Source organism: Pseudopipra pipra, chromosome Z (assembly GCF_036250125.1).
Source record: "Pseudopipra pipra isolate bDixPip1 chromosome Z, bDixPip1.hap1, whole genome shotgun sequence".
Lineage (NCBI taxonomy): Eukaryota > Metazoa > Chordata > Aves > Passeriformes > Pipridae > Pseudopipra > Pseudopipra pipra.
This window is the reverse complement of record NC_087581.1, coordinates 33,564,885-33,589,212: the sequence shown is the minus strand read 5'-3', so window position 1 is coordinate 33,589,212 and position 24,328 is coordinate 33,564,885. Positions and strand designations below refer to the sequence as shown.

The 24,328-nt window shown below is 36.9% G+C and overlaps 1 protein-coding gene across 4 annotated transcripts in view; it reads left to right on the top strand.

Moving 5' to 3' along the window:
* SLC24A2 (solute carrier family 24 member 2) overlaps window positions 1-24,328 on the top strand; it is a 151,814-nt gene that overhangs the window by 41,879 nt on the left and 85,607 nt on the right. For all 4 annotated transcript variants that reach the window (XM_064643148.1, XM_064643147.1, XM_064643145.1 and 1 more), the window contains exons 3-4: window positions 17,199-17,237; window positions 18,303-18,411. In XM_064643148.1, coding sequence (XP_064499218.1) covers window positions 17,199-17,237; window positions 18,303-18,411 — 148 coding nt within the window. The remainder of the gene's footprint in view (window positions 1-17,198; window positions 17,238-18,302; window positions 18,412-24,328) is intronic.

The following is a 24,328-nucleotide window of genomic DNA, read 5'->3' as shown; positions in this document are numbered from 1 at the left end:
AACCTCATGTCTGAGAATACAATGCCACATTTATAAAACCAGTACTGTAAACTGTTTTCATTCTGAAGAAGGAAAGCTTGTTTTTCAACATAGATTAAATAGCCTGCTGTTGAGGGCAGCAAATGTGCACCTATTTGCTTATGGCAAAAAAGCTGAAATTATCTCTTGAGATGTTAGCACATGACATTCAATAAAAAAAATTGAGAAATATATTCTAAGCTAGCTATATATACACCTGTGTGTTTGGCCCTACTTGATGTACCAAAAGAATATAAAGTCTAAGGATATTACAACTTCACTGAGCTAAAACCATATAGCTAGGATGCAAAATGGCAACCTCCAACTAGCTAAAAAGTTCTGTTTAATTTAATTTTGTTAGGTCATGAACTTGCCTGTTATGATGAGCAAAGAAATGTGTCCTTAAGCAGATTCTGAATGAAAGTGAAAAGAATAAAAAAGAAACAAATGCTTGTGGAGAACATCAAGCCAATTGCATGGTGCGATAGTAACAAGTAGTAAGTGGAGCAGAGATGGCCATGGGAGTAGTGTGGCTGATGCATTTTGCAGCAGATGAAATACTGCAAACAAGTAATAATATAAATAGGCTAGAGGAACCAGTGTATTTTAACCTATGTCTTAAAGAATGAAAAATCCTTTTACTAGAGAAGACATTTTCAATATTTAAAGCATGGTACTGATATAACATGTTGTAAGAGTGGAAGAAGTTTCTGGGATTTATATTCTTTTCTAACAGAAGCTGAAGCATAGAAAATTGTCTTATAGAGAACGATTTCTTCAGCCTTCTTTATATCACTAAGGAAGCTTCATGCTGAGCATTTAGACTGAAGACAGATCAAAATGCAGATGCTTTATTTGGTTACCTTAATAGCTTAATAGGCTTTACAGATTATTACTCTCACAAGCCTGTTTGAGCTTATAAAATCCTGATGTATTTGCTATTAGAAATTATGAGCTCAGTCCCAAAAACTCTTACTTGCATGAGCCTCTTGGTGAATTGCCTGGCCTTTAAGGGTTTGCAAGACTGCCATCCTGTGCTTACAAAAAGATGGGAAGTGCAAGAAATTCCCAAGGAGAGCCAGTTATTCCACTCCATTTAGTCCCCTCCTAAAGATTTTTGCTCCATTTGCGTTCATGCCATAGCTAACCAAAAAGTAAATGGATTGTATGTGGTAGACGTTAATCAAAACCGTATTTATTTAAAAACCGTGGGGTTGGATGACACTGGCAACGAACAGAAGCCCTCACTTAGAGCAGGCACAGTGCAGGAGTTAGTTCTGTAGGAGTATCAGATTACAAAGTCTTTTCAGCTGCACTCAAATTCAGAAATCTAGCTCCTCATAAGCAGGCACAAATCTACTCAACAATACATCTCCTCTAGTTTGCCATAGTTTTCCCAGGGATTAAGTTACACTGCTGCTGTCCCCTAAACTGCTGGGTGACATCCCCTTGGGTGTTCTAGCCTTGCTTTTTGTTTTGCTTTATGATGTTGATTTTTTCATATTAGACCAAGTCTTCTTGACCATTAAGCTGATATTAAGTCTCTTATGTTGTCATCCTTGGTCCAAAATTAATGCTGATGGAAATTTTGCTGTCTGACCACATTTCTGTTTGGAGCTGTTACAGCCATAGTCTTAAAACATCTGTGGTGTTACTTGAAAAGGTATAATGAGGAGTTTGTTACGAAAACTACGCATAGCCTGATAATTTTTCAGTGTCCGGGGCTCTCTATTTGACAGGCTGCTTTTTTTAACAGTGAAACTCTTTGTTCTTTTAGTATTTCTATAGCTTTTCCTCCAGATGTTGCTCTCATTCAGTGGTGTAGTTCAGGGAAGAGATAATAACCAACTATCATTGCAAGAATTTCTATCTTAAGTAGCATAAATGTGTACAATTGGAGTGTATCGACAGGAGTCATAATTGCATCTCTCCATGATACTTACTCAAAACTGAGAGTGTTTCATCTGCAGTAGACAAATTCACTGCCAGCATCATGTTTTTTAGTAGTTATGTTGATCTCTTGTGAAGACGTGAGATTTGCACTGCATGGCATTTTCCACTGAGGTATTTAAAAATTCCGTCAGATATTTCTGACCACAGCAAAGGTCATATGTAGCTTTTAGTCCTGAAATCAGTGACAGGCCTTTCAGAAAAACTGGCAGTTTTACAGAAAAATGCAAGATATGAATATTTTAGTGCTATAAATCTTTTCAAATTAAAAAAAAAAAAAAAGAAAAAGAAATCAAGACTGATTCAGAAAGTGTTGGGGGAAAAAAATTACACAATCAAATGGTCCTTCTGAGAGTATCAGTCTGAAGACCAGAACAGAACCAGAGTAAGAAACCATGATCAAACCTTTTCTACAGGACATTCTGAAACCTTGTTCATTAAGTGGGATTATTTCTGTTTAACATCCTGAAATTGGACTATTTCAAGGACTATTATAAAGGCATAGGAAAAGCTTTATTTTTGTTCATATGCATGAGTGAGTCACCTACCACTTAAAGCTGAAGTTTCACTTAGAAGAACCTAAGAAACTAAGAAAGAGCAACTATGAAGAAGTCAATACCTTCTACCTGTAACTTTTTTAAACAACTCTTAGTCTTTCTGCAGCCATTGCTGAAAATTTTTGCTGATGCCTTGGGGAAGATAAATAAAAAAATATGGGGTATAATGTATAAGAAGGAGGTTTTGTTCTCACTGTATGCTAGACTAGCTCTTGCATGTGACTACACTTCCACTCTCAGCTCTTTAATGCAGAAATGAAACTTGCTTACTTTAACTTGTTTAATCCTAATAAGTGGCTTATGTCACTCTACGTTTCAAGGTTTTCTTTACAAGGATAAAGCAGCGAAAATAGCATTTTATAAATGAAACTGAGATTCATCTTCATGGTTTAGTTTCCTTTTGGAATCAGAAGAATTTGTAGGTATTATACACTAGGCATTACTTTGCGTAAATAATAAATAAGGCATATTTAGAGGAGATAAATAACCCAGGAGATGAAATCCTTTTTGTCATCAGCAAAAAGCAGTTCATAGAATTTAGATCTCAGAGCAGATTTCTCTTCAACTAATTTAAGAAGGGAGCAAATGAATTAAGAAAATCTAATGTATTTTTTCTAAAAAACTCAGACATGCAGACATCACAATAAACTGTAAGGTCCTAGATAACAAAACAAAGTGCAGAGATTATTCTAATTCTCCTTTCCGTACAGGGCTACACATTTTGAGAGACAAAATGCCTGAAATAATTAACCAAATTAGTACTCCAATTTACCTGTTGAAAGAATTACATGAAAATTGATGATGAATTTGCTGTAAAAGGCTTTAAATCACTCTATTTCAATTAAATACCAAGCAGGGTGTGATTATAGGGAATTCATAGTGCAGTAATGCCAGCGAAGAAACTTGCCTTTCTAAGTAAATTTTTAAGTAGAATCCACATTGTCATATCAGATTTTCATAATTCTGTGCAACCCAACTTCTATTTGCAGAACTTGTGATGAAAGTGATTGAGTTTTGTTTGTTTGGAATATTGCTGCTTCTAGTTCTTTGGTGTTTTGAATTACTTAATTGTAAGATGCACTGTCTTTCTATCATTAGGTTTTCACAGTATCTTCATTAGAGACATATAGAAGTTGTTTTGTTGGGTATTCTTTCATGGTCCTGGAAGGCGTAGTTAATTTGTGCCACAAATGTTTCATGATCACTATGATTTTTATAGAAGAAGATGTAGTCTTAGATCTAAAGATTAGTTTTACATGTTTAGTAGTTTAGACATGTTTAGACTACATGTCATAGTGGGAAGGATTTAGACGACAGGTCTACATTTCTCTGGAAGATTTCTGTCCTGTGTTTCCAAGAGGTAAATAGCATATATTCAGTGTATTCCCCCAAAAAATCAATGGTTAGAATTCAGTCTGCCCCTGTAACTGCTTCTTGGGCAGAAAAGAAAGCCTTTATAGATAAAGTTTTCAGGCAATCATTTGATGTTTTATTTAATCAGAAGATAGAGAAGAGAAAATCACCACTGATTCTGTGAGTAGCACATTTTCTTCAGGCTCACAAAAATTTTTACTTTCTGTGTTTTGGCAGCATTTTTTCCTTTTTTAGTTTTACATTTCTTGACTTGTTTTCATCCAAGATATCATGTCATTGTCTGTGGTCTAAACCAAAGGATGGAACTTTTCTGTATTAATACAATTGTAAGTAAAGCTTTTATAGTTGTGTTAGCCAACTTACTTGCATCAGTGGAATTAATATATGTAGCTTTTCCACAGGACTGATAAGAATCTAGAGAGCAGTTTTTCCATAGGATATACGAAAATTTTGACTCTATGCTGGCTTTTCAGTCCAAGGTCTTTGATGAAATGGTCTTTGGTTTTTGCTAGGGATAGGCAAATAGATTCTATTAGTACACCAAAATCTGCTATGACACTGGTCAACTCTGCAGTCCTTTTTTTCACAGATGGCACTATTAATCCAGCAGACAGGAGCAGCTCTTGTTTATACCCAACTCGAACAAGCTTTCTTCTAGAAATGAAGCACGAAAGGGTTTGAATCCTATTATAGTTCCTACTTTGCCATCCTTTAATGAGCTCAGAGAGTAGTTTATAATGTTGTCCTTACTTGCCTGTGACTGACTGTGGTGGAGTGAAAACAGTGAGTGGTGTGGTGCATGGCTGAGCCACAGCGTGACTGCTCTCGTGGTGTGTAAAGCTGCTCTGGATACTGCTAAAACAAGAGTGGCCAGGCAGTCCTTTATCTGGCAGAAAAGTGGCACAACTTACCATGATTTACTATGGCATTAGGAAAGAAATTTTAAACATGTATTATTTTTTCAAACAGCTGTTGATGTGAGTGCTGACTAACATAGGTGGCATATGAAGTGACTTAAAGGCTTTTACAAAAATATTCAGGCAATTGATCTTGTTGGAGCTGTTGAACTCCCTAGATCATCAATGCAGTCTGATACGGTGTCACAGTAAGTAGCTGGATCTCAAGCACCCATCTTCTCAGCTCTGAGTGTTGCATGTCAGAGATATGTGACTTGAAACTGCACCAAAGTCTTGAAATCTTTGCATCTGGCTGTTTCCTGGGAGAGACTCCAGGCTGAGCTGGTAAAATCCTGTCAATTGTCAGGCTGGAGGTAGAGCCTGACTGTATGACTGCAAAAGCCCCTGTCAGGAAAGGTCCAGGAGAAGGTGTAAAATAGAAGTACATCCTAAAGATAAATCATAACTCAATATGCAGGCAGTAACATCCAGAGAGAGACAATTTTTATTTAGTAGCTTATGATAGTTAGTACTTTAGTAACTCTTATAGCTGCAAATGCAGTAGGATCTGTTAGCCAGTAGAGTCTTGAGAGTGGCAAATATTTGTATAGCAAAACACATTTTATTTTTACTGTATTTTGCTTTGTATGTAACAAATTAAGAGGTGGACACCTTGTTTGAGTGTGCTGTGGAATAAATATCACATCTCTTCCTACATGTGCACTCAGATCCTGCTTTCAATTAATTTAATTTTATGCTAATCCCATGGAATGAATTCATAATGGTGTGAACCACACTTTGAGTCAGACTTTTTTGTTATTTTGATCTTTTAGAGGTTTTCCATGCCAGTATCCCCTGTACTGGTTATTTCTTTATTAAGACTATGATTTTACCTGACCTTCTTCATGTTTGTCATGTAACTGCTGAATCTATGTGAACAAGAATGAAAAGATTTTGATAATTCAGATTTGACTAGAATATTGAAAAACATGAATAGTTTGAGAGGAGAGTATTGTGATTGCATGTAGGAAAGTTCAGTTTGCAAACAGAACACTTAACAGAGACAGTTCTAATGATACTTTCCCATTCAGTTTTGAATCAAAAGGAAAGAAAAGATTTTAACCTAATAAAAAGCACTCTTCAGATATTTCTACAGAGATCTACAGCAGAACTACAGGAATACTATTTGTGAAGCATATTAAAAATGTATGTACACAGAGATAACTACAGTAAAATTGCCAATAAAGCAAACAGGAGGCAGACAGACTAAGGGAGTTTTAATCTGTCTTCTCATTCTGGCCACGCACTGTTTTACAAATGGAAAGAAACATTACAAGATTCAAATATGTTTATTCTTTTTACTCCCGTGGTCAGCATTGCAAGCATAAAAGCTCATTATCATAAAAGACCATATATATACATATAAACCCCATATAATAAAAAGTGACTTAAATTCATAAAATCCTGATTGGAGACTCACAAACTCCCACATGAAAGAACCATGTTTACTGACAATTTAGCTTGACAGAGATGCAGTTACTTGAATTTCAAGGGAATATTGTGAAGAGAATCATGTGTACATAGTTTATTGAAGTTTTTACTTGCTTGCAGAATGATTACAGAATCATGTTAAAATAGAAATGTGTAGATTCATAGCAATGGGAATTTTCTAGTTTATGGCTTACATTCAGACAGATTAAGGCTGCAAAGCATATAATGTTTTCTGGCTTACCTTGTCCTAAGGTTTTCTTTTTATGATTAATTTTGTATATAAAGTTTATCTTAGGGAACTAGATTGTTCCCTCCTGGAGCAGCCAGATTTTTGTAGATCCAGCCATATGTGCATTACCTGAAAACAGGGATTTACTTTGAGATGTCATTAAAGCCAAAAACATGGCAACCAAGAAGGTAGGCACAGGAACTATTAAAGAATCAGTAAATATTTATACTAAGGCACAGAAAGTATTCTTATTTGTTTTAATGGAATTAATACCCAGTATATTTCATTATGAGGGCCCAGCTTTGCTGTGCAATTCAAATCTTAGTTTCAAATCCCCTCCATCTTGGTGACTTCACTTAATGCAAAGGTGCAGTTTTTGTTAAAAACTTTCTCTGATCCTTCCATTTTCTGTACCTTTTACAACTGAAGAAAGCCTAGTTGGGCTGAACGGTATTGAAAGCAGTGGGGTGTGACAGTGGTAAATGCAGAGTTATGACCACACTTCTTATTGAAAGCAGATTGCTGAAACACTAGGTGCATCCCTCTCAGATACAAAGGTGTGCCAGTTCCTGAAACAGAAGTGTCCTTGGTGGGCTGGGTTTCCATGGGCATTGTGTTATGTGCTTGCCAAACAGATAGGAGAAAAAAGGCCACAGGGAAGTCCAAGATGAAAGAACCACAGATTCTGGGAGAAAAGTCATGAGAGGAAAAGACCTCATTGCAGACACAACTTCCTCGTGAGGGCAAGTGAAGGGGCAGGCACTGATCTCTTCTCTATGCTGACCAATGACAGGACCTGAGGGAATGGTGTGAAGTTGTGTCAGGGCAGGTTTAGGTTGGATATTAGAAAAAGGTTTTTCACCCAGGGGGTGGTTGGGCACTGGAACAGGCTCCCCAGGGAAGTGGTCACAGCACCAAGCCTGCCAGAGTTCAGGAAGTGTTTGGATGATATGCTCAGGCACATGGTGTAAGTCTTGGGGATGGTCCTGTGCAGGGCTGAGTTGCATTTGATGATCCTTGTAGGTCCTTCCAATTCAGGGTATTCTGTGATTCTGTGATTCCATGACAGAGGCAGACTGCATTGGGGGAGTAACTATTTGCTAAAAGGAGGCTTACAGCTGAGTAAGGGCATGGTCATTGTGCTTTTGACTCCTGCAGTCCTTAGAGAAACCAGACTATTTTTATTGTAGTGGAACAGAATTACATAAAAGATGGATGGAGTTACTATGAGTTTCTCTTCTCTCTCTAATTGAAAGACCTTGAAGACTGTGATTTTGACTGGTGTCCAAAGTAACATTATTCAGCAAAAGTTTCAGAGAAATTTCATTTTTGCAGTTAAGCTCTCCTGGCAGCTTAGAGGTGAAGAAATGCATTTGTCATAGGCTGTAAATAGGGGAGAGAGGTGGAAGGCAGATACAAGCCTGAGGTACGGCCACTAGCTGCTTAGGCTGCTACTCTCACTACTTCACCATGAACTGTCTCATGCTTTCTTGTAGCTATATTCTTCTATTACACCCTTCCATGACTCTGTCCTCCCTAGCTCTAGCACATCTGCTTCCCCCAATGCCTTATTCTCCTTGATCACAAGGGGAATTATACTTGAAGCTGTACATTTAACTTAAATATTAATTAGGAAGCTGTTCTTGGAGGATTGAGCTTTGCGGAGGAGAGCAATAGAGCTGCTGCTTCTGCATTGGCGTTAGGTTGCCTGCAGGCATCTGGTTCATAGCTGCAAGGACAAAGCAGCAATATGAAAGGCAGTGTGAGACAGCAGACTGATGGAGGAAAGTGACTGCAAAGATTTTCTGTCTATCCTTTGCTATGTCATGTAGGACATAATTTCTCAAATGAGGTGTCCAAACACTGAGAATCAAACTGAGGAAGGTCTGGTTTAAGGTCTTAGTGTTGTAAGTCTGCATTTAGAACATTGTTATTCAGGTCTTTCTGCCTCAGTTCCACCTTTTGGCTCCAAAGGAGTTAAAAGTAACATGGTATGTGTATACTGCAGATTCTCCAGAACATATGCCTGGTGGTCTCCAGAATCCCAGCATGCAGGGATGCTCTTGATTTCAGAGCCACAAATCTTAGATCTCTTTCATCTCAATGCCAAGCAGAACATTATAGAGAAATAGTTAAAAGGCAGGAATAATCAGAATAAGATAGAAGCTGATGTAGCCCTCTTTTTCTTCACTTAGTTTGAAAAAAACTGTTTGGTTTAATTTATGGTTGCAGATGAAAGTTGGAAATTCTGACTTGCTTTTCTGTCCACAGCTCTATCAGACACACTGGCAATACAGTGCTGGTTTCCTATCTGCAGGTTGTTCTGTAAAACTTCTTTTCTGTTTCTTCTTAACAGATTTTCTCTCTACCATTTCTCACACCCCCAGCGGGTATAAGACAAACTCTTAGATGTAATTTCCATGTTTCATATGATAAAAAGGACCTAGGAGGCACTTGTGAAAAAGCTGAAAATGGTTATCTGGAGGATGATTATGGAGGCAGATGGTATTCAATATCAGTTATAAGGACAGTCAGTCTGAAGTACCGTTGAGTTAAATAGGCAAAATTAAGGTATTTTCTTTTAGTAATACTTTGTTTTGCCTGGGACTTAATGTCTAGTTTTACATTTTAAAATGGAGACCAAGTAATATAATCCAGTTAGTGGGTGAATAAAAAAAATTAAGCCATCATATTTTTATTGGTTATTCTTTTACAATGTTGAACAATTACTCTGATATCCCGGGATGTAAAAAGCACAGATGTTCTGTGTGCTTTGGTTACATGAATTCTCATATAATCTTGTAAATCCATAGTCTCAGATCTGTTAGAAATATAATAGTCCAAAAATTATTTGAAAAATCTTTGATGTTTCTTAGCTAATGAAACATTGTCAGAGGTGCTTTTCAATCCTTTACCTTCAGCTAATGAAGATACTGCTCTCAAAGAAGTTCTGCTTTGTAGCTTACTGGAATGAACATCTATGTTGTTTTCAGTAGGAGATAAAAAGCCCAAAGAGCACAGTTAATTGCTAAGGAGAGGGCAACCGTACCCAGTAACCTGCCCCTAAAGCAGTCAGCCTTCTCCATAAGAACCAAGTTCTTTACAAACAGTGTCTCTATTCCTAGTTTACAAAGGGAAAATGAAGGAACAGAAGCCAACTGCCAGATTTTGCCTATGCTGTAAAATTGACACCCATAATTCTGCAGCCTATAGCTACCAGTGTGCTCCCAGTGGACGAGGATTTTGTGTTTTGAAGCACAGTTACTTGAAACATTTGTACCTTTATCCTAACTGTATTTATGATGCCTTCCTTTATCCCTGCTTTCTTCTTTTTTAAAAAATATGTGAATTAGACCACCTTAAATGTTACTAGTGTTTCATGGAAAAGGCAGTCCCACAGGATAGATACAGCATGCCAACGCTTTCCCTTTGTCTCATTTAAGGTACAGTGTTCTACCTTCTATTCTCTGTTCCATTCTGACACTGTGGGAAACATCAACTCTTAGCAATGCTCAACTAGCTTTCTGGGTATTATTTATTATTTTATATGTCACTCACACATTTGATTATATTCTTCTTGTAGTCACTATCCTGAGAGCTAGATCAGGTGTGACTTTCTGCCAGCTGACAATGAAGTCAGCAGAGATCCTGGTGACAAAAAAGGCACTTGGAGGGGAAAGGCAGCCACGAAATAAGATAAGTGAGCAGAGCTTGGTGAAACAGAGACATGACCAGGATGGCTGAAGATGTGCTGTTTTGGCATTCCCTCCCTATGGGCAGTGCAGGCTGGTTTCTTCTCTGCAATGGAGCTGCCTCTCTCCTTCCGGATCTCCAGGGTGTTGGAGGTGGGAAGGCAGTGAAATTGCAGCCTTTTTGCCCTTGTGATGAGTCCTCTGCAGTATACAGCCAACTAACTGCAGTGAAATTTATTCAGGAGTTGCAAATCAGCATAGCAATAGCCACAGTTGAGATTTGTCAAACACCTTCCTCTCTGGGAATTGGTATGACTACTTTTAAGGCAAACTCTAAAACCTGTCCATAATCTGTGGTATATTTAGGTAAGCAGAAGTCCTAGGAAATGCTTTTTTTGCTGGCTTCTTACTACACCCTTGACATTTCATTGAGTTGTAAAAAATTAAGAGCAGGCATCTCCTGTCAATAGTCTCTAGAGTGTAGTTGGAATTCAGCTGAAAACCTTCCCAGCCTCCTCCATAGAATTTGCACCTTGTTTCATGGGTGATTTTAATGCCAAAATTTCTTAAATTTTGAGAACCTATTCTTGGAAGACTCACTAATGCTTTCCCATGTAATGCTGTTGATGAAGAAGCAGCATATTAAAGACTTAAAATCCAGGTGTTTTAAAGTTAGCCACATAAATCCATAATGAAACCGTCACTTGTGAACAAATGTTTTGTGTGCATCTAATGACTACTAAGTACCTAGCTTTAGATTTTTTTAAATTTATTTTTTTAAGGATTCTTTTGTTCTCCTGAAAGTTACACAGGCATACAGACTGTGGTGAAAATTATATGACTCAAAAAATAGCAAAAGGTCACTTTGTTGGTAAGTCTTGAGGATAAGAGGACAACTTAAAACTGCATAATTACTTCTGACACTAAGGTGATTAAAAACTCATGAAGTCTTTAAGCTTGAGCTATTACATTGCCACCCTAAGCCAAAGATACCTGACTTTAAGCAAGTTCAGAGAAGGTAAGAGACATGGGACAAACTCTTTCTTACATAGGTTGAATAACTAAATACCATATGATTGGTCCTACAGACTGACTGGGAAAGCCTTATTTCATACAATGAGATGTACAAATATCTGGAATTAAATCAATTGACCTAACTTTAGCATGTGATTTAGCAACTGATGGCTTAAACCATCTATTTGTCACTGCTTGAATCAGTTAAGACGCATCTCTTCTGAACACTTATGAGGATTCACTATGTGTCTGCACATTAGGTAACAGCATGAACAGACTGACATAAAAGAGATAACTGATCTGAATTAACAAAGCTATTCTGCTTTATCTGGTGCTACAACTTTCGCACTCAGTGCCTGAAAACGAGCAGTTGTAAATGGAGCTGGATATTCCAATTTCATGGTCCAGGTTAATGTCTTTGGAAGTTCAAGTTCTAGTTTAATACATTCTTCATTTTTATGAGTAAAGCAAGCTTACAACCTTAATTTAATTTTGGATGTGGTTCTTGTGAATCATATTTATTTCTTCAAGAATACAAAAATCTGTTTCTTTAGGTAGAACACTCTGTTGTATTTTACTTTTAGGAAAGAGGTAAAAGGAAGAAAGAGGGCAAAATGAAAGAGAATTTTAGTTTATTATTTTACAATGTGCTTAATAAAGCTTTTTCTTCCCCTGTTTTAAGATCCAAAATCCTGTGTTAGTTTGCAGTCTGGATTCAGGTAATGATCTACTAAGCAGTAGATCTAGTATATCTTAGTATATCTAAGCTGAAATCCATACCATCAAGTTTACTATAGGTTAAATATAGAAATATACCCCTACAGTTACTTGCAGCCTTTCTACAAAAAGAATCTAGAGAGTGGGGTAATGAGGTACATCACCTTCAGTTAGAAACCTGTACTGGCCCCATTGCAGCACCTGACAGAGCTTCTGTAGACTGTGACAGTGATGGTCAACTTTTATTTCCATGGATATCTAGAAGAATTTTAGTTTAAATATATTAAGACCACTAGGATTTGCTTTTTTCAGCCAACCATATAAAGCCTACACATCAAGTAGGCAAAGGTTACAACTTTGTATTGGTTTGGGATATTCAAAGAAGGGAGCTCTAAGGGATTCTAATTTGGAAAAATCTAAAGATGTATGTATTAAGAGAACTAGATAAAATAATATCTTCATTTTTTGTTCTTTCTCTGAGCTTATTAGGCTTATTTCTGAAATCTGGCTGGATAAATTTATTGCTCAGATTTTAGTTATACCTTAATCTGATTTACCATATAATTTCAAATAAATGCAGAACAGTTCTATTCCATGTACATTACTAGCACTCTTTAGGATACAGCTTTTTAGAAATTACCTACATTGTTGTAGGTTAACTAGATTGACTTCAGTGGCTGCCCCTTGAAATGTATCTCATTTTTCTGTAGTTCAGTCTAACAAAAAAACCCCAAACCTTAAGTGTAAGTGTCTTTCAAAGATTAGATAATCCTAGAAAAATGCTCCAAGAAAACTTACCTCCTGTAATTTACTTCAGGACTGACGAGCAGTGACTCACTGTTAGGTATGAAGTTTCAGTGTCCAGATTCCACTTTTGAAAACAGGCAGAAGAGAGAGCAGCAGAAGTACTTCACTATAAAGCATCTTGAGACAATTAGGCAAATCCCTATCTGGTCTCGTATTATATGATAATTGGAGACACGATACTACATTCAACATTACACTGCCAGCCACCAAACATCATGAAATGCCATTATTCCCATAGAAGCAGGTTGGTTTTTGTTTTGTTTTGTTTTGTTTTTTTAATATCTTTTAGTTATTATAGTTGGAAAATATTTATCAAGCAGAAAAGATATGTGAACCACACTGTAGAAAGGGTGTTGAAATCGCATTACACGTTTACCCACTGTTGTTTGACAACCTGCTTTTCTCATGTTAGGAGAAGAGAATGGGCGATCCAGTTCACTGATTATTTATGGCTGTTGAATCTGTAACATGGAAGCTTCATCTAGAGCAACAAGTGCTAGACCTGCAGGCAGTCAGCTTTCCAATTCTGGTTTTGGATACTCAGTCTAACAGATGATTTAAGTTGCTAGCTGTCTTTTACTAACAAGGATAATTCTCTATCAAATACCTAGAGTTGTTTATAGATTCTGCTCCTCCTTTGGCTGTCATGATGCCCTTTATTTCAAAGAAAAGCATGGGGAGACTCACCAGATAGTTGGTGAGGCCTCATCCCTTGCATGAATTACTTCATAAGCTTGTTTTTCAAGAACACATATTCCAAAACAAGGCAAGGAAGTTGTCAGGCTCAATCACTGATGGACTTAGGTCACTAAGGAAAAGAAATGTGTGAAAAGGATACCAGAGACCATTTCTCCATAGCAAGTAGACATTTTTTTATTATTATTCCTGAAATAAAATGTTTCAAGAGTTTTAGCTCAGGTGAAGCAAACTTGAATACATGATTATCAATAGAGGCAGGGGGATGGACAAATTCTTATGTGCTATCATGGCATACAGAAGAAACAAAAAATACTTTGTTGAATTCTCTAAAAAAATTAGTGATCTGTCTAATGATTAATCATTTTATTATTCTGATAAAAATGTAATAGTGGATTGTGCCCCAGATACCTTTGAATATGAAAGTATACTAGAATGCATTGTTTTCACTGTGCAGAATTATAATAAATGCCTGGTTTTAAAGAAATTATAACATGTAATTGCAAAAGATAATTTTTATTAATAAATCCTAGAAATATATGTACTGCATGTATTGTATGGAAGTTTAATCTCTTTTTGATCCTGAGGGAACTAACATGCAACAGTTGCCATGATTTAAAAATAACCTTAACTTACAGGAAATGTGTATTTTCTTTAAAAAATCATTATTGAGTGTGTCCAAAAATATAGTATTCACTCCCAAAACAAAGAAACACCACTGTAGTAACCTTGGATCAGTTTTTAAGTGTTGTCTTAGATTAAAAAACCGAATAAAATGCCTGAATACTAAATGTTTCTGTAAAGGAAAAATTATACTTCAGAATACTTTTCCATGCGGTATACGATACCAAAATTAAATAGCAAAGACGATGTAAATGCAAAAGTCGCTGTAAACAATAAGAAAATAATTTAATTTGCCATCCTAATGTGGACAAAATGCCATCAAATACAAAGTGTAAGCAGCAACACAACTGAATTTTTCACTGCCATAGTTTAAAACAGTATTTTAAGGTGTTATTATTGTTCTTCCAGAAAGTAATCCAGAAACTATAATTATTCAGCATCACAAAAATGTCAAACCATTTTTACAATCCTTATTTTGAAATGGTGGAGACATTTCTACCTTAAAATTCTATTTTTATTCCAGTCTTGAGCAGTTTTGCTATAATGTAACTTAACTGGCAGGTTAAACTCAGAAACAATTGCACTGCTAATATTATGTGGAAAAAAATATTTAAAAAATCCATTTCATGGTGTATACCCCATTCTGTACTGGCAAATAAATTATTTCACACTTTTATCTCCTTAATGTATATACAAAATGTACTTCATTATTCTTTATCTTTAGAATATAATTATCTTCTACTAAAGAAATGATATGTTAAACATTATTGTCTAGTTGTTTTTATACGTTCATGGTGTTTCCCCCCATTCCCTTTCAAGTAAATGTTTCAACATGTTTCTTTTTCTTGGCCATATGAAAAGTGGACGTGGCACTGAGTGCCATGATCTAGTAAATGGACTGGATTTGGACCAAGGGTTGGACTCGATGATCTCGGAGGTCTTTTCCAACCCAATCGATTCTGTGAATCTGTGATTCAGCCCTTTGTCAGGTAGAAACTATAAATTAAGCAGTTTTATCAATTATATATTCTCATATCTTTCAATATTAAAAATAAGAAATAGATTTCCTATCTTCAGAAGTTTGAAGTCCCAAATAGTAATTTTTTAAAAACTTTTATTAAGGTTCCCTTTTTGCACATTCATGCAAGTATCACAGACTTTAGTTCTGTAACTATAGCCACTGATGGTTAGGAGTCTGCTGTACTAAACTGCTTCTTTGGAGACAAGAAAAGCTTTTCCTGGCTTGTCCTTTTTGCTTTCTTGCAAATTTTGCTACAAGATGATTTATGTTTCCTGTGAAGTTCCCTCAAAATATTCACAAATAAATCATGGATTTGCTAGTTTGTGTGGATTTGCATCTGAAAGATACATGAGTATGTATACTATATAACTACATATACATATTATGCAAACATTTTCTAAGATGCATCTACTGTTTTAATGACATTTTAGAACACAGATTTTGTATTTTCTGTTTCCCTTTTATTAATTTAAAAGTTCTTTCTGTGATACCTGTCTTCAATAGAGGCAAAAATTTTTTTTTTTCTAGCATTTTCTCCCATGAGGGCAGATTTATTTTAGAGGTGACAGGTAGTTCCTTTATCAGAACAAGGATCTTTTTGACGTCTCATTATCTTTTCTTCAGGTTAATATTCACAGCTATGGCAGTACATTTTTGAAAAAAAGTTCAGTTCTCATTATTCTTTTATTTATTATGGAACAGAAAGGATTCACTCTGTCATCAGTACTTGCTCATAACTGCTTGCCTTCCACTTAACCTGCAAGGTTAATTAACTAAAAAGGCATGTCCAAAAATTTAGCGTTGATGTGTGTCAAAAACTAGGTTTCACTGAATGGGGGAGATTGTTCCATAGAACAGTTGTGTTGTAATTTGTTTTCTGTGTATTACACAGTGCTAAACAGGAGTCTTCGAGAGGGAGGAAATTATTTAAGATCCGTTCAAAGTCTCATTTTCCTTCATGGCAGAGCAGTGTGTGCCATTGTGGTAGTTTAGTCTAGGCCTTCCTTGGTGACTAGTTTGTAATCAACGAAGTGCCTAGATTTACCCGGTATTCCCTACGATTTTTACGTAAGCCAGGGTATAAGAAGAAAGGAGGAGAGGCCTTCTCCCTCTTTCCTTCCAACAACTTTGAGGTGCAGGTTCCCTGCTGTTGAGTCTGTCGTGTTGGGGAGTGAGGCCTGGTGAGGCCTCGCCGACCTTGAGAGACGGAGGTTGCTGGCGGTTGTTCCAGTGCGACTTTCTGTTGCCCCAAGGAGAGTAGTAAGATTTTTTTTTTTGCTAATTCTTTTAGTTGCTAGATCTGGGGCTATTGATCGTGTGCATTTTATTTTGTTTGTGTTCCTTGTGTTCCTTTTTCCCTTCCCCCTTCCCTTTCCCTTTTCCTTTTGAAATTATACATATATTTTCGATTGTATATAAATACAATATAAGTGTAAATATGTATTGCTTTAGCTGCCTCTCTCTCGTTTTGGTTCTCTTGTGTTTTTTTTCCCTCTTCTCCCTTGGTTGGGGGGGGGGGGGGAGTTCTTGTGGTGAGGTTTTGCAGACTTGGCAGGGAGCCAGCTTCAAACCATATCAGCTATGTTTCTTGCCCTTAACCAGAGCTGCCAGTCTGGGCTAAAGGTTGTTTGTAGGGAGTGGTTAAACTGAAAGACCTTTTTTCATTTCCTTGCTTAGTCTCTTCCTGCAAAATACCAAGGTTATATTACTCCTTTTTAGGCTTCTCATGGAACAGTTAGTTGATCCTGAGTTTCTTATTGCCTTTTAGTCTTCAGTCCTCACTGTCTCAAACAGATTGACACACAGGGAGTTTACTTCCCTGCATAATTTGTATGAAGTGAACATTGTGATCTGCAGCCTAGCTGCTGTGTGCCAGGCCCTGAAATGACAACAGTTCCTGTCCAAGAAGCTGACAAGAATAAAAGACTTCCGCAACACTTCAGTGTGAATTTACTCTGATTTGCGTAATTACTAGGATGCTTTAATTTGAGTGGTTCAAAAACCTATCAAAACAGCATTCATAGGATCAGACATCTGTGATGTTCTACTGCCTTTCTATTCTATGTATGCTCCATCTGACATTTCTTTTTGTTCTTTTTCCCATTCATGCAGTCACCTAATGCTGGAGACAAGGATGACCAAACATTGACGGTAGGCAGCAGTTATTATGCAACTGAGCATTAGTTTCTCTGGAGGGTGGTGAGGCAAGCCTTACTTTAGTTTGGCACACATCAACATTTTTCTAAATTACTGGGGTTTCTTTCCCTTCCTGTGCTGCTATAGAATTTAAATAATTTATTTCCAAAGATAAAGCACTGAACTAATTTTTTTGTTCAGTTTCTATAATTTCTCATTTCGTATGTGTATGACACCACAGATTAATCCATGTGCCATGTATTATTGCAAAACATTGTTTTCTTCAGTGTTGTTTTCTTCCCCTCTAATTGGATTTCAGGATCTTACTAGTCAGCAGTCTGTTGGCTCTCACTATCCTTTTTATTGGAACAAGCAGCCAGTCAGTCATGAAGCATTCTTACTCTACGGCATATATCAACGGCATCGATTATTGTACTAGACAATTGCATGGGGAAAAGAACTTCAGAGTATATTTTACATTTCTTTAGAAGGAGAGAAAAGATGCTTCTACATTAAATCCATTGCTGTAGATGTCTATACTACCTTACCACACTCACAATCTGTTTTCGCAGTGAGTGCTTAATGGATTGAACCAAAGAAAGGAGCATATTTCACTCTGACTGGGTACTATTAAAAAAAGGTACTCTCTGCCCTTTTTCTCCATAATTCTGATCATATCCATATTTGCAATGTACTGAGGCAATAAAAATTATAACTTACTTCAGGGATTCAAACACATGGTTCTACAAAGAAACAAATTATGCATTCTTCCTTATGCAAGTGTCAGGTTTTTATTTTCTTAATACTTTATGAGTTTTTACAAAGAAGGATTCTTTTTTCCTGAGTCCTGGGAGCTAATAACTAATCTGGTGATCCATCACGTCCAGAGAAATTGTCTATACCTATGGCAATGTTTGATACATTCTGTAGATTAATATAGATTAATATAATCTGCTACAAGTGATAGTTGAAAATGTTTCACTGTGCAGTGTCTTGTGAGATTAATTCATACTGTTTCAGACCTCTTTCGACACAAACAACAGAAAATGCCTAAATTCTTTCCCCTACTTTTCAACCTAGACGAAGCCACGTCTCCAGCGGGGAGGAAGCTCTGCATCTCTCCACAACAGTTTAATGAGGAACAGTATCTTCCAGCTCATGATTCACACCCTTGACCCACTTGCTGAAGGTATGCTTAGTTTTTTGGGGTTTTTTGCTTTTCTGATGGAAAAGTAAATGTTTTCTTTTTCCTTTCTATCCATGGAACTGTTTTTTGCATTTCTCTTGATTTCATGAGTTCTTTCTGAATGTGTCTGAATTTCCTGAGAGAGTTCTGCACTCTTATGATGTGATATACATACTCCCACCAAGACTTTGAACTTAGGAAACTTGTTTATTGCAGGGATAACTGAAACTGATTGCTTGGTTGATGCATATTATAACTACTGTTTCTTTCAGCTTCTGGCTTCAGCAGCAATATAAAAGTTACAAAAACTCTATTTCCTTGTACTTTTGTAAAGTTTTTTTTTTTGTTTTCTTTCCTAGTTTTGATTTTAGTAAGTCAGAAAAAAATGTCAAAATGTTGGATAATTTGTCATGTGGACTACTGAAAAGAATGAGACTCTGCTGGATTGACTTCAGGTGGTTTAACACTGACAATAGAAAAAATGCAACAAACATCCCTGTGTGTTACATGTATGTTAACGGGTTGCTTGCTTTATCCAAGAGTGATGTAATTTACTTTTTTATTTGAGAAATTAGCAGGAAGACCACGATTGCTTTGATGTGAGAAGTTGGCAGGACAACCATGATAGTTTTGCATTTGTGCGGTGATTTGACTCTCCGCTTCTGGTAGAAGATCCAAAAAAAATTGAAGGCCAGGTGTTTATTTGATATTTGTGTGTCTGTAGGACTTTTCTTGCTGCTGTAATAAATGTCTTGAGAAATAGCACTTGTGAGGGAATTGGGAAGGACTAAAGAGACTCAAAATACTACTGACAGACCTTTCAAACTTCAGTGACCAAAAACTATATATAGCACTTCACAGGAACATTCATGGCAGATTGAAGACCACAATAAGGCTAGAATTGTTGACTTGAGCTCAATTTGAATCTAACAGAGATGGAGAAATAAGATCATCTCTCAGGTATTTTTCTACTGCTCAAGCTATTTCACTTGTTTCCCAGATGTAACTCGTTTAGCATTAAGACCTCTTCTACTTTTCCCTGTAGCAAGCTTGCACCATGTAGTGTGATCCAGAGGCTTCCCCCTTCACTACAGTGCAGGACAAAAAGGGTTTGAAATCAGAAATTCATCCTGGGGATCAGCATTTCTGAAAATTAAGTATTAATTATAAGTAAGTTTATGAACTAACTCGATCCTCCTCTTCATTTTGCCAGTAAAATGCTTGAGATCAATGTGGATTAAGAGAGATGTTTGCAATGCATACATTGTATTTAAATTACTCCAGTACCATTTTCTTCAAGGTTTCTTTGTTCATAATACTTCACCATTTGTTTATGGTTTTTTTCCTTTCCAAACTTTTATATGTGTCCTGGAATTAATGTTCTAAAAAAAATGGAATATAAATATCTTGTGGCCTTTGAATAAGTGCAAGGCCATAGACATCTGTTCATCTGTACACTTCATTAAAACTGGCATACTGAGTGAAAATTTACAAAGGGAAAAAAATCTACCTACATTTACAGAAAATATTTTTTAAAATGAAAAACTTTCATGAAGAAATGGCCAAGAAAACACTGGAAAATAGCCTAGGTATGTTCAGACATTTAAGTTGGTGTTAATATCAAAGGTGCCAGTATTTCAAGCTTTTGCTGACTTCACAAAATTCAAATTATAGTTCATGGGAGTGTGAAAGTGCAATTCCATAAAGTTTCTTTGCACATGGAACTCTGATTTTAGCTTTTTATAAATAGGCCCAGATGTGTAGGAAAAATGTAAAAAAAAAAAATCCACCCCTGTTTCTGTCACACATTGTGGTTATTAACCATTTCTGAGGCTCTTTTTACCTCATTTGTATACTTGGCTTTCAAGATGTTTTATGCTGCAGGGAGTTTGGAGGGCAGACACGAGGAATACTGGATATCTCCACTGAACATTCATAGTGTTTCCCAAGATTTTGAGCTTTTAAGTGTCCATAGTCACTATTCAGTATTCAGCTAGTTCTGAAAACCTCTATAAAAATAAAGGTATTTTAGTTTGATGTAACTACTGTGGCTGGCCAAGGTAGGTAATACTAACTAATGAATTTGGATGGCATTGTACTTGAATCTTGCATTTAATTAAAAAAAATGTGTGATAGTGGATATAGGTACCTGCTTTGTAAAATATTCGTTATTTATTTGGCTCTATATTTACCTACCAGACTCACCATGTCTTTGTACTTTAATCTACCTGTGTATAATGACATTGAACAACTGAATTTGTGTATCATTTTTTTTAAGAGAGTTTTATCGTGCTAGCTAAGTAAATTTTTTAAGCTAATAGCATTTGTTACAAATTAAGAGATAGTATTTATTAAAAGTGTCTGAGAAGTGTAGTCCTTTGCTCTATAAACCCGTCATTTGAGGGGATGTAGAAATGTAAAGGATCCCCTGGTGCCTTCTCTGACCTGTGCAGCTTTCTCCACTTCACATGCCCTTTCATATTCCAAAAGAAAACCCTCAACAGTCTTGAATTTTGTGTAAGCAAATAAAATTAGCTCTCTTGCACTCATATAATGAATGATGATGGACCTGGCGCATGACCTGTGAGGCTAAAGGATTTCTTCCGAATCATTTGGTGTGCGTATGGATCAGATTTGGAATAGCAAAAGAAGTTCTGAGCATTTTTCAGTCCTATTTTAGTCAGCTTAGATTTCCTCAGTATTTCTGCCAGATGATGTCTTAGATCAGTAGGTCAAAAAGAGTGCATCATTTGCTGTATTTGTTGGATTTGCAGAAAAAGAACAGTTTATGAGAACATTACAAAGTGCCATTCTCAAAGGAAGAAAGTTTGAAAGATGGCACATACACAGCAACTCTGGCACCGCCTGCTCTTGGGTATACTCCTTCTGTCCTCCTCCCCCTCTCATTTCCTTTTTCCACATTTCACTAGCATATACTTCCTCATACTGCGTCTCAATCACCTGCACTCACTTTCTTTCAGCCTCTTTCCATAAGATGGCTTCTTCAGAGTTTGCTCTCTTTCTGGACTGTTGGGGCCATTAGTCCTGTTACTTCCTGATAGATGCCAACAGTCCTACAGCTGTCATAGCCAAGTGAACTGGGTTTTCAATCTCTGGAAAAGCATTCATAAAGTCTGGGAGCTCTGTGCTTGACTCTTCATAGCTTCCAGATCAAATGTTGCCTTTAGAAGTTAAATTTCCAGTTGTTGCACTTTGCTGAGACCCACTTTGAGATCCAGCTTTTCTTTCTATTTAAGTCAGTAATAAAGTTCACTGTTACATTCTCTTGAATAATTGTAAGGGAAATGGGGACATAAAAGACAGAGTGCTCTGTCATTTGGAGTTCTGTGGGCTTTGCAAGGCTGACAGAGAAGTCCCATCTGTGTTCTCTTGATAGCATAAGCAATACAGAATGTATAAACAGGCTGTGAGACTATTAAAGGTCAGCTTGACCTACACACTGTTATTATTGCATTAGCATTCAATGTATTTATAGAAAACCAGCTCATCAAACTTACTTCTGAATAATTCATTTGTGAAGTCAGAACCAACCTCTACTGGAATTGAAAGCATCTTAAAAATGCATTTGATTGTAGGTAAGATAATATGAAATGAGAGAGTAAGATTTACCTTCCACAAAATGTGGATAAACAGAGCAATCCCAATATACAATTATACATTCGTGAACCTGTCCTTCCTTTTCCCTTCCCACACAAATGTTGTTTTGCATGGCTTGTGCCTGTCTTGTGAAAGCCAGCTTGTAAATGCTTCAGAATCAGTGGGCTTGCAAGATGTTCAGCCCACCTCTGACAGATGAGTAATATCTGAGATCAGTTGGAGCTGCTGGATATCTGGCACTTTGTATTCAGGCAGGTGTGCAGTAATGCTGTGGATTTAACAGTCTAGACAAGGAAGGCTTCTCTCCTTCAAAATCTTGGTCTCAGCATAAAGCTTCTAAGAAGATAAGAGTTCAGCCACTCTAACAGGCGAGAATGTGTAGGGTATTTGTTAACGGGACATGAACTTTACATTACAATTGAAAGCTCATAGTTCATTAAGAATATAAATATCTGTATGACATTAGGTTTTTGTTTGCTTTTATCTTATTACAGAAATAATGACCCTGATACAGATCATTTCCTGAGGATTAAGATTAATGACTGCCTGTGCATCAGGCTATCATCAACTCCCAGCCAGTCACTAATCCCCAGGAAATCCTATGCTGTATTTGCCTTTGCTTAAGCACTGGTCTGGCAATCCAGCTGAGTAGTCAGCTGGTCTGTTCATAACAACATTGCCCATATGAATAAGTTTGGCATCATCCAACCTGCTGTGTTGGTCAGGCCCAAATCCAAAATCTAGGTAACTTGAACATAAATCATGGCAATCATTGATCATTTCTGGCTGTTTTCTTCTGAGTCCTGTACCTCAGATACCTTTGTTCTGGTTTTGAAAGGGACATTCTTGGGTTATGAAAGTGTAGAATTTGCAAAGACCTCTTTACATTTTTTGATAGAAGAAGGCTGTTATGCAGTGAGAGCAGCGCAAGGAAAAGCATGGGAAGTATTTTGCATGAAAGTGTCTGCCGTGCACAGTAATCCTACTTTCTCCCTACAAGCTGTAGGTTATTTTGAAGGGTGATTCCTTCAGGATTGTGGAGGGAGCATTTTCTCTCTGGAGACTTCTATAGGTACTCTGTTGAAAAGGGAAGATACCAGTGGTAAAGTGAGGACTCAGAGCACCAGTGCAACCAGAGGCTACCTTGCTTTTCTTGCTCGGCTTTATCAGGGTACAGGAAGAATGACATTTTTTCATTATGGCACCCCGTTTCTGCCTGCCGATAAGGTGCCACAGGCCAACCAAACATCTCCCACAAGTGAGAATTTAGCTAGCTGCTGACTTTCTTACTCCTGTGTGACAAGGCTATAACTCATGCAAATGCCATTCTCTGTGTGAAAATGAGTGTGATATAAATCTCTGTCACAGCTCAGTCCCCAGTCAGAAGTAGGTATCTTTGGCAATTTTCTCCTATTCCCATTTTGGGTCCTATTTCCAAAGTGGAAAATAGGATGTACTTTTGCAGATAAGGTATTGTTTATCTTATATTCTGCACTTTTTTTTTTTTATGTAAATATGGTGCATGTTATTCGTGAGAAAAGTAACTTTCTGTTACATAAAGCTGAGCTTACCATTCTGTCACTTTCTTCACTGAATGCAGTAAAATATAGTACTGTCACTGTTCTGACAAAAAAATGAAACCTGCATTCATGCTTCTCAGGAAAATAAAGACAAACATGATCCTTAAAGTTTTTGACATAGTAGTGAATTATTTAGAATTTACAATTACTTGCTAGATCTGTTTGTGTTCCTAGATACCTATCTTAAGATGATATTAAGAATTTCCCAAATTTTTGATTCACCTAAACTGTTTTGCTTCTTTTGCTGATGCTCCTAGGATTCTTCTCTTATATGTCATGAAAAATGTCAGCTTGCCCCAAAGACAGCTGGCAGAGGCTGCGTAACCTTTGCCTGTCTGGTCCCTCAGCAGGCTCCCAGCTTTGGTCTCATTTTGCAAAAACTTTGTTCTTCCAGTGGCCTTGATGAACTGCATCATCATGTCTGTGCTCACTGACACTGGAAACCTTGTTTGACTGATACTGTTTATTTTTTATATCCTCAGAGAAGTAAGGCCAGGCAGCTCAGTTTACACCAACTCGGGTAATGCTCGGCTCCTGCATTGCTGAAGTAACCTGAGCACTTCCACTTTCCTCAGCTAAAGAGTGTGGATCTTAAATGTATTTTCCAACCTTAACAATTCTTTGATTCTGTGATGCTGCAGGGCTTGAGTGCATTTCCTAGCACCATGACAGAGAAGAAAGAAAGAATTCTCTCTTCACAGCTTTTTAAGCACAACAGTATT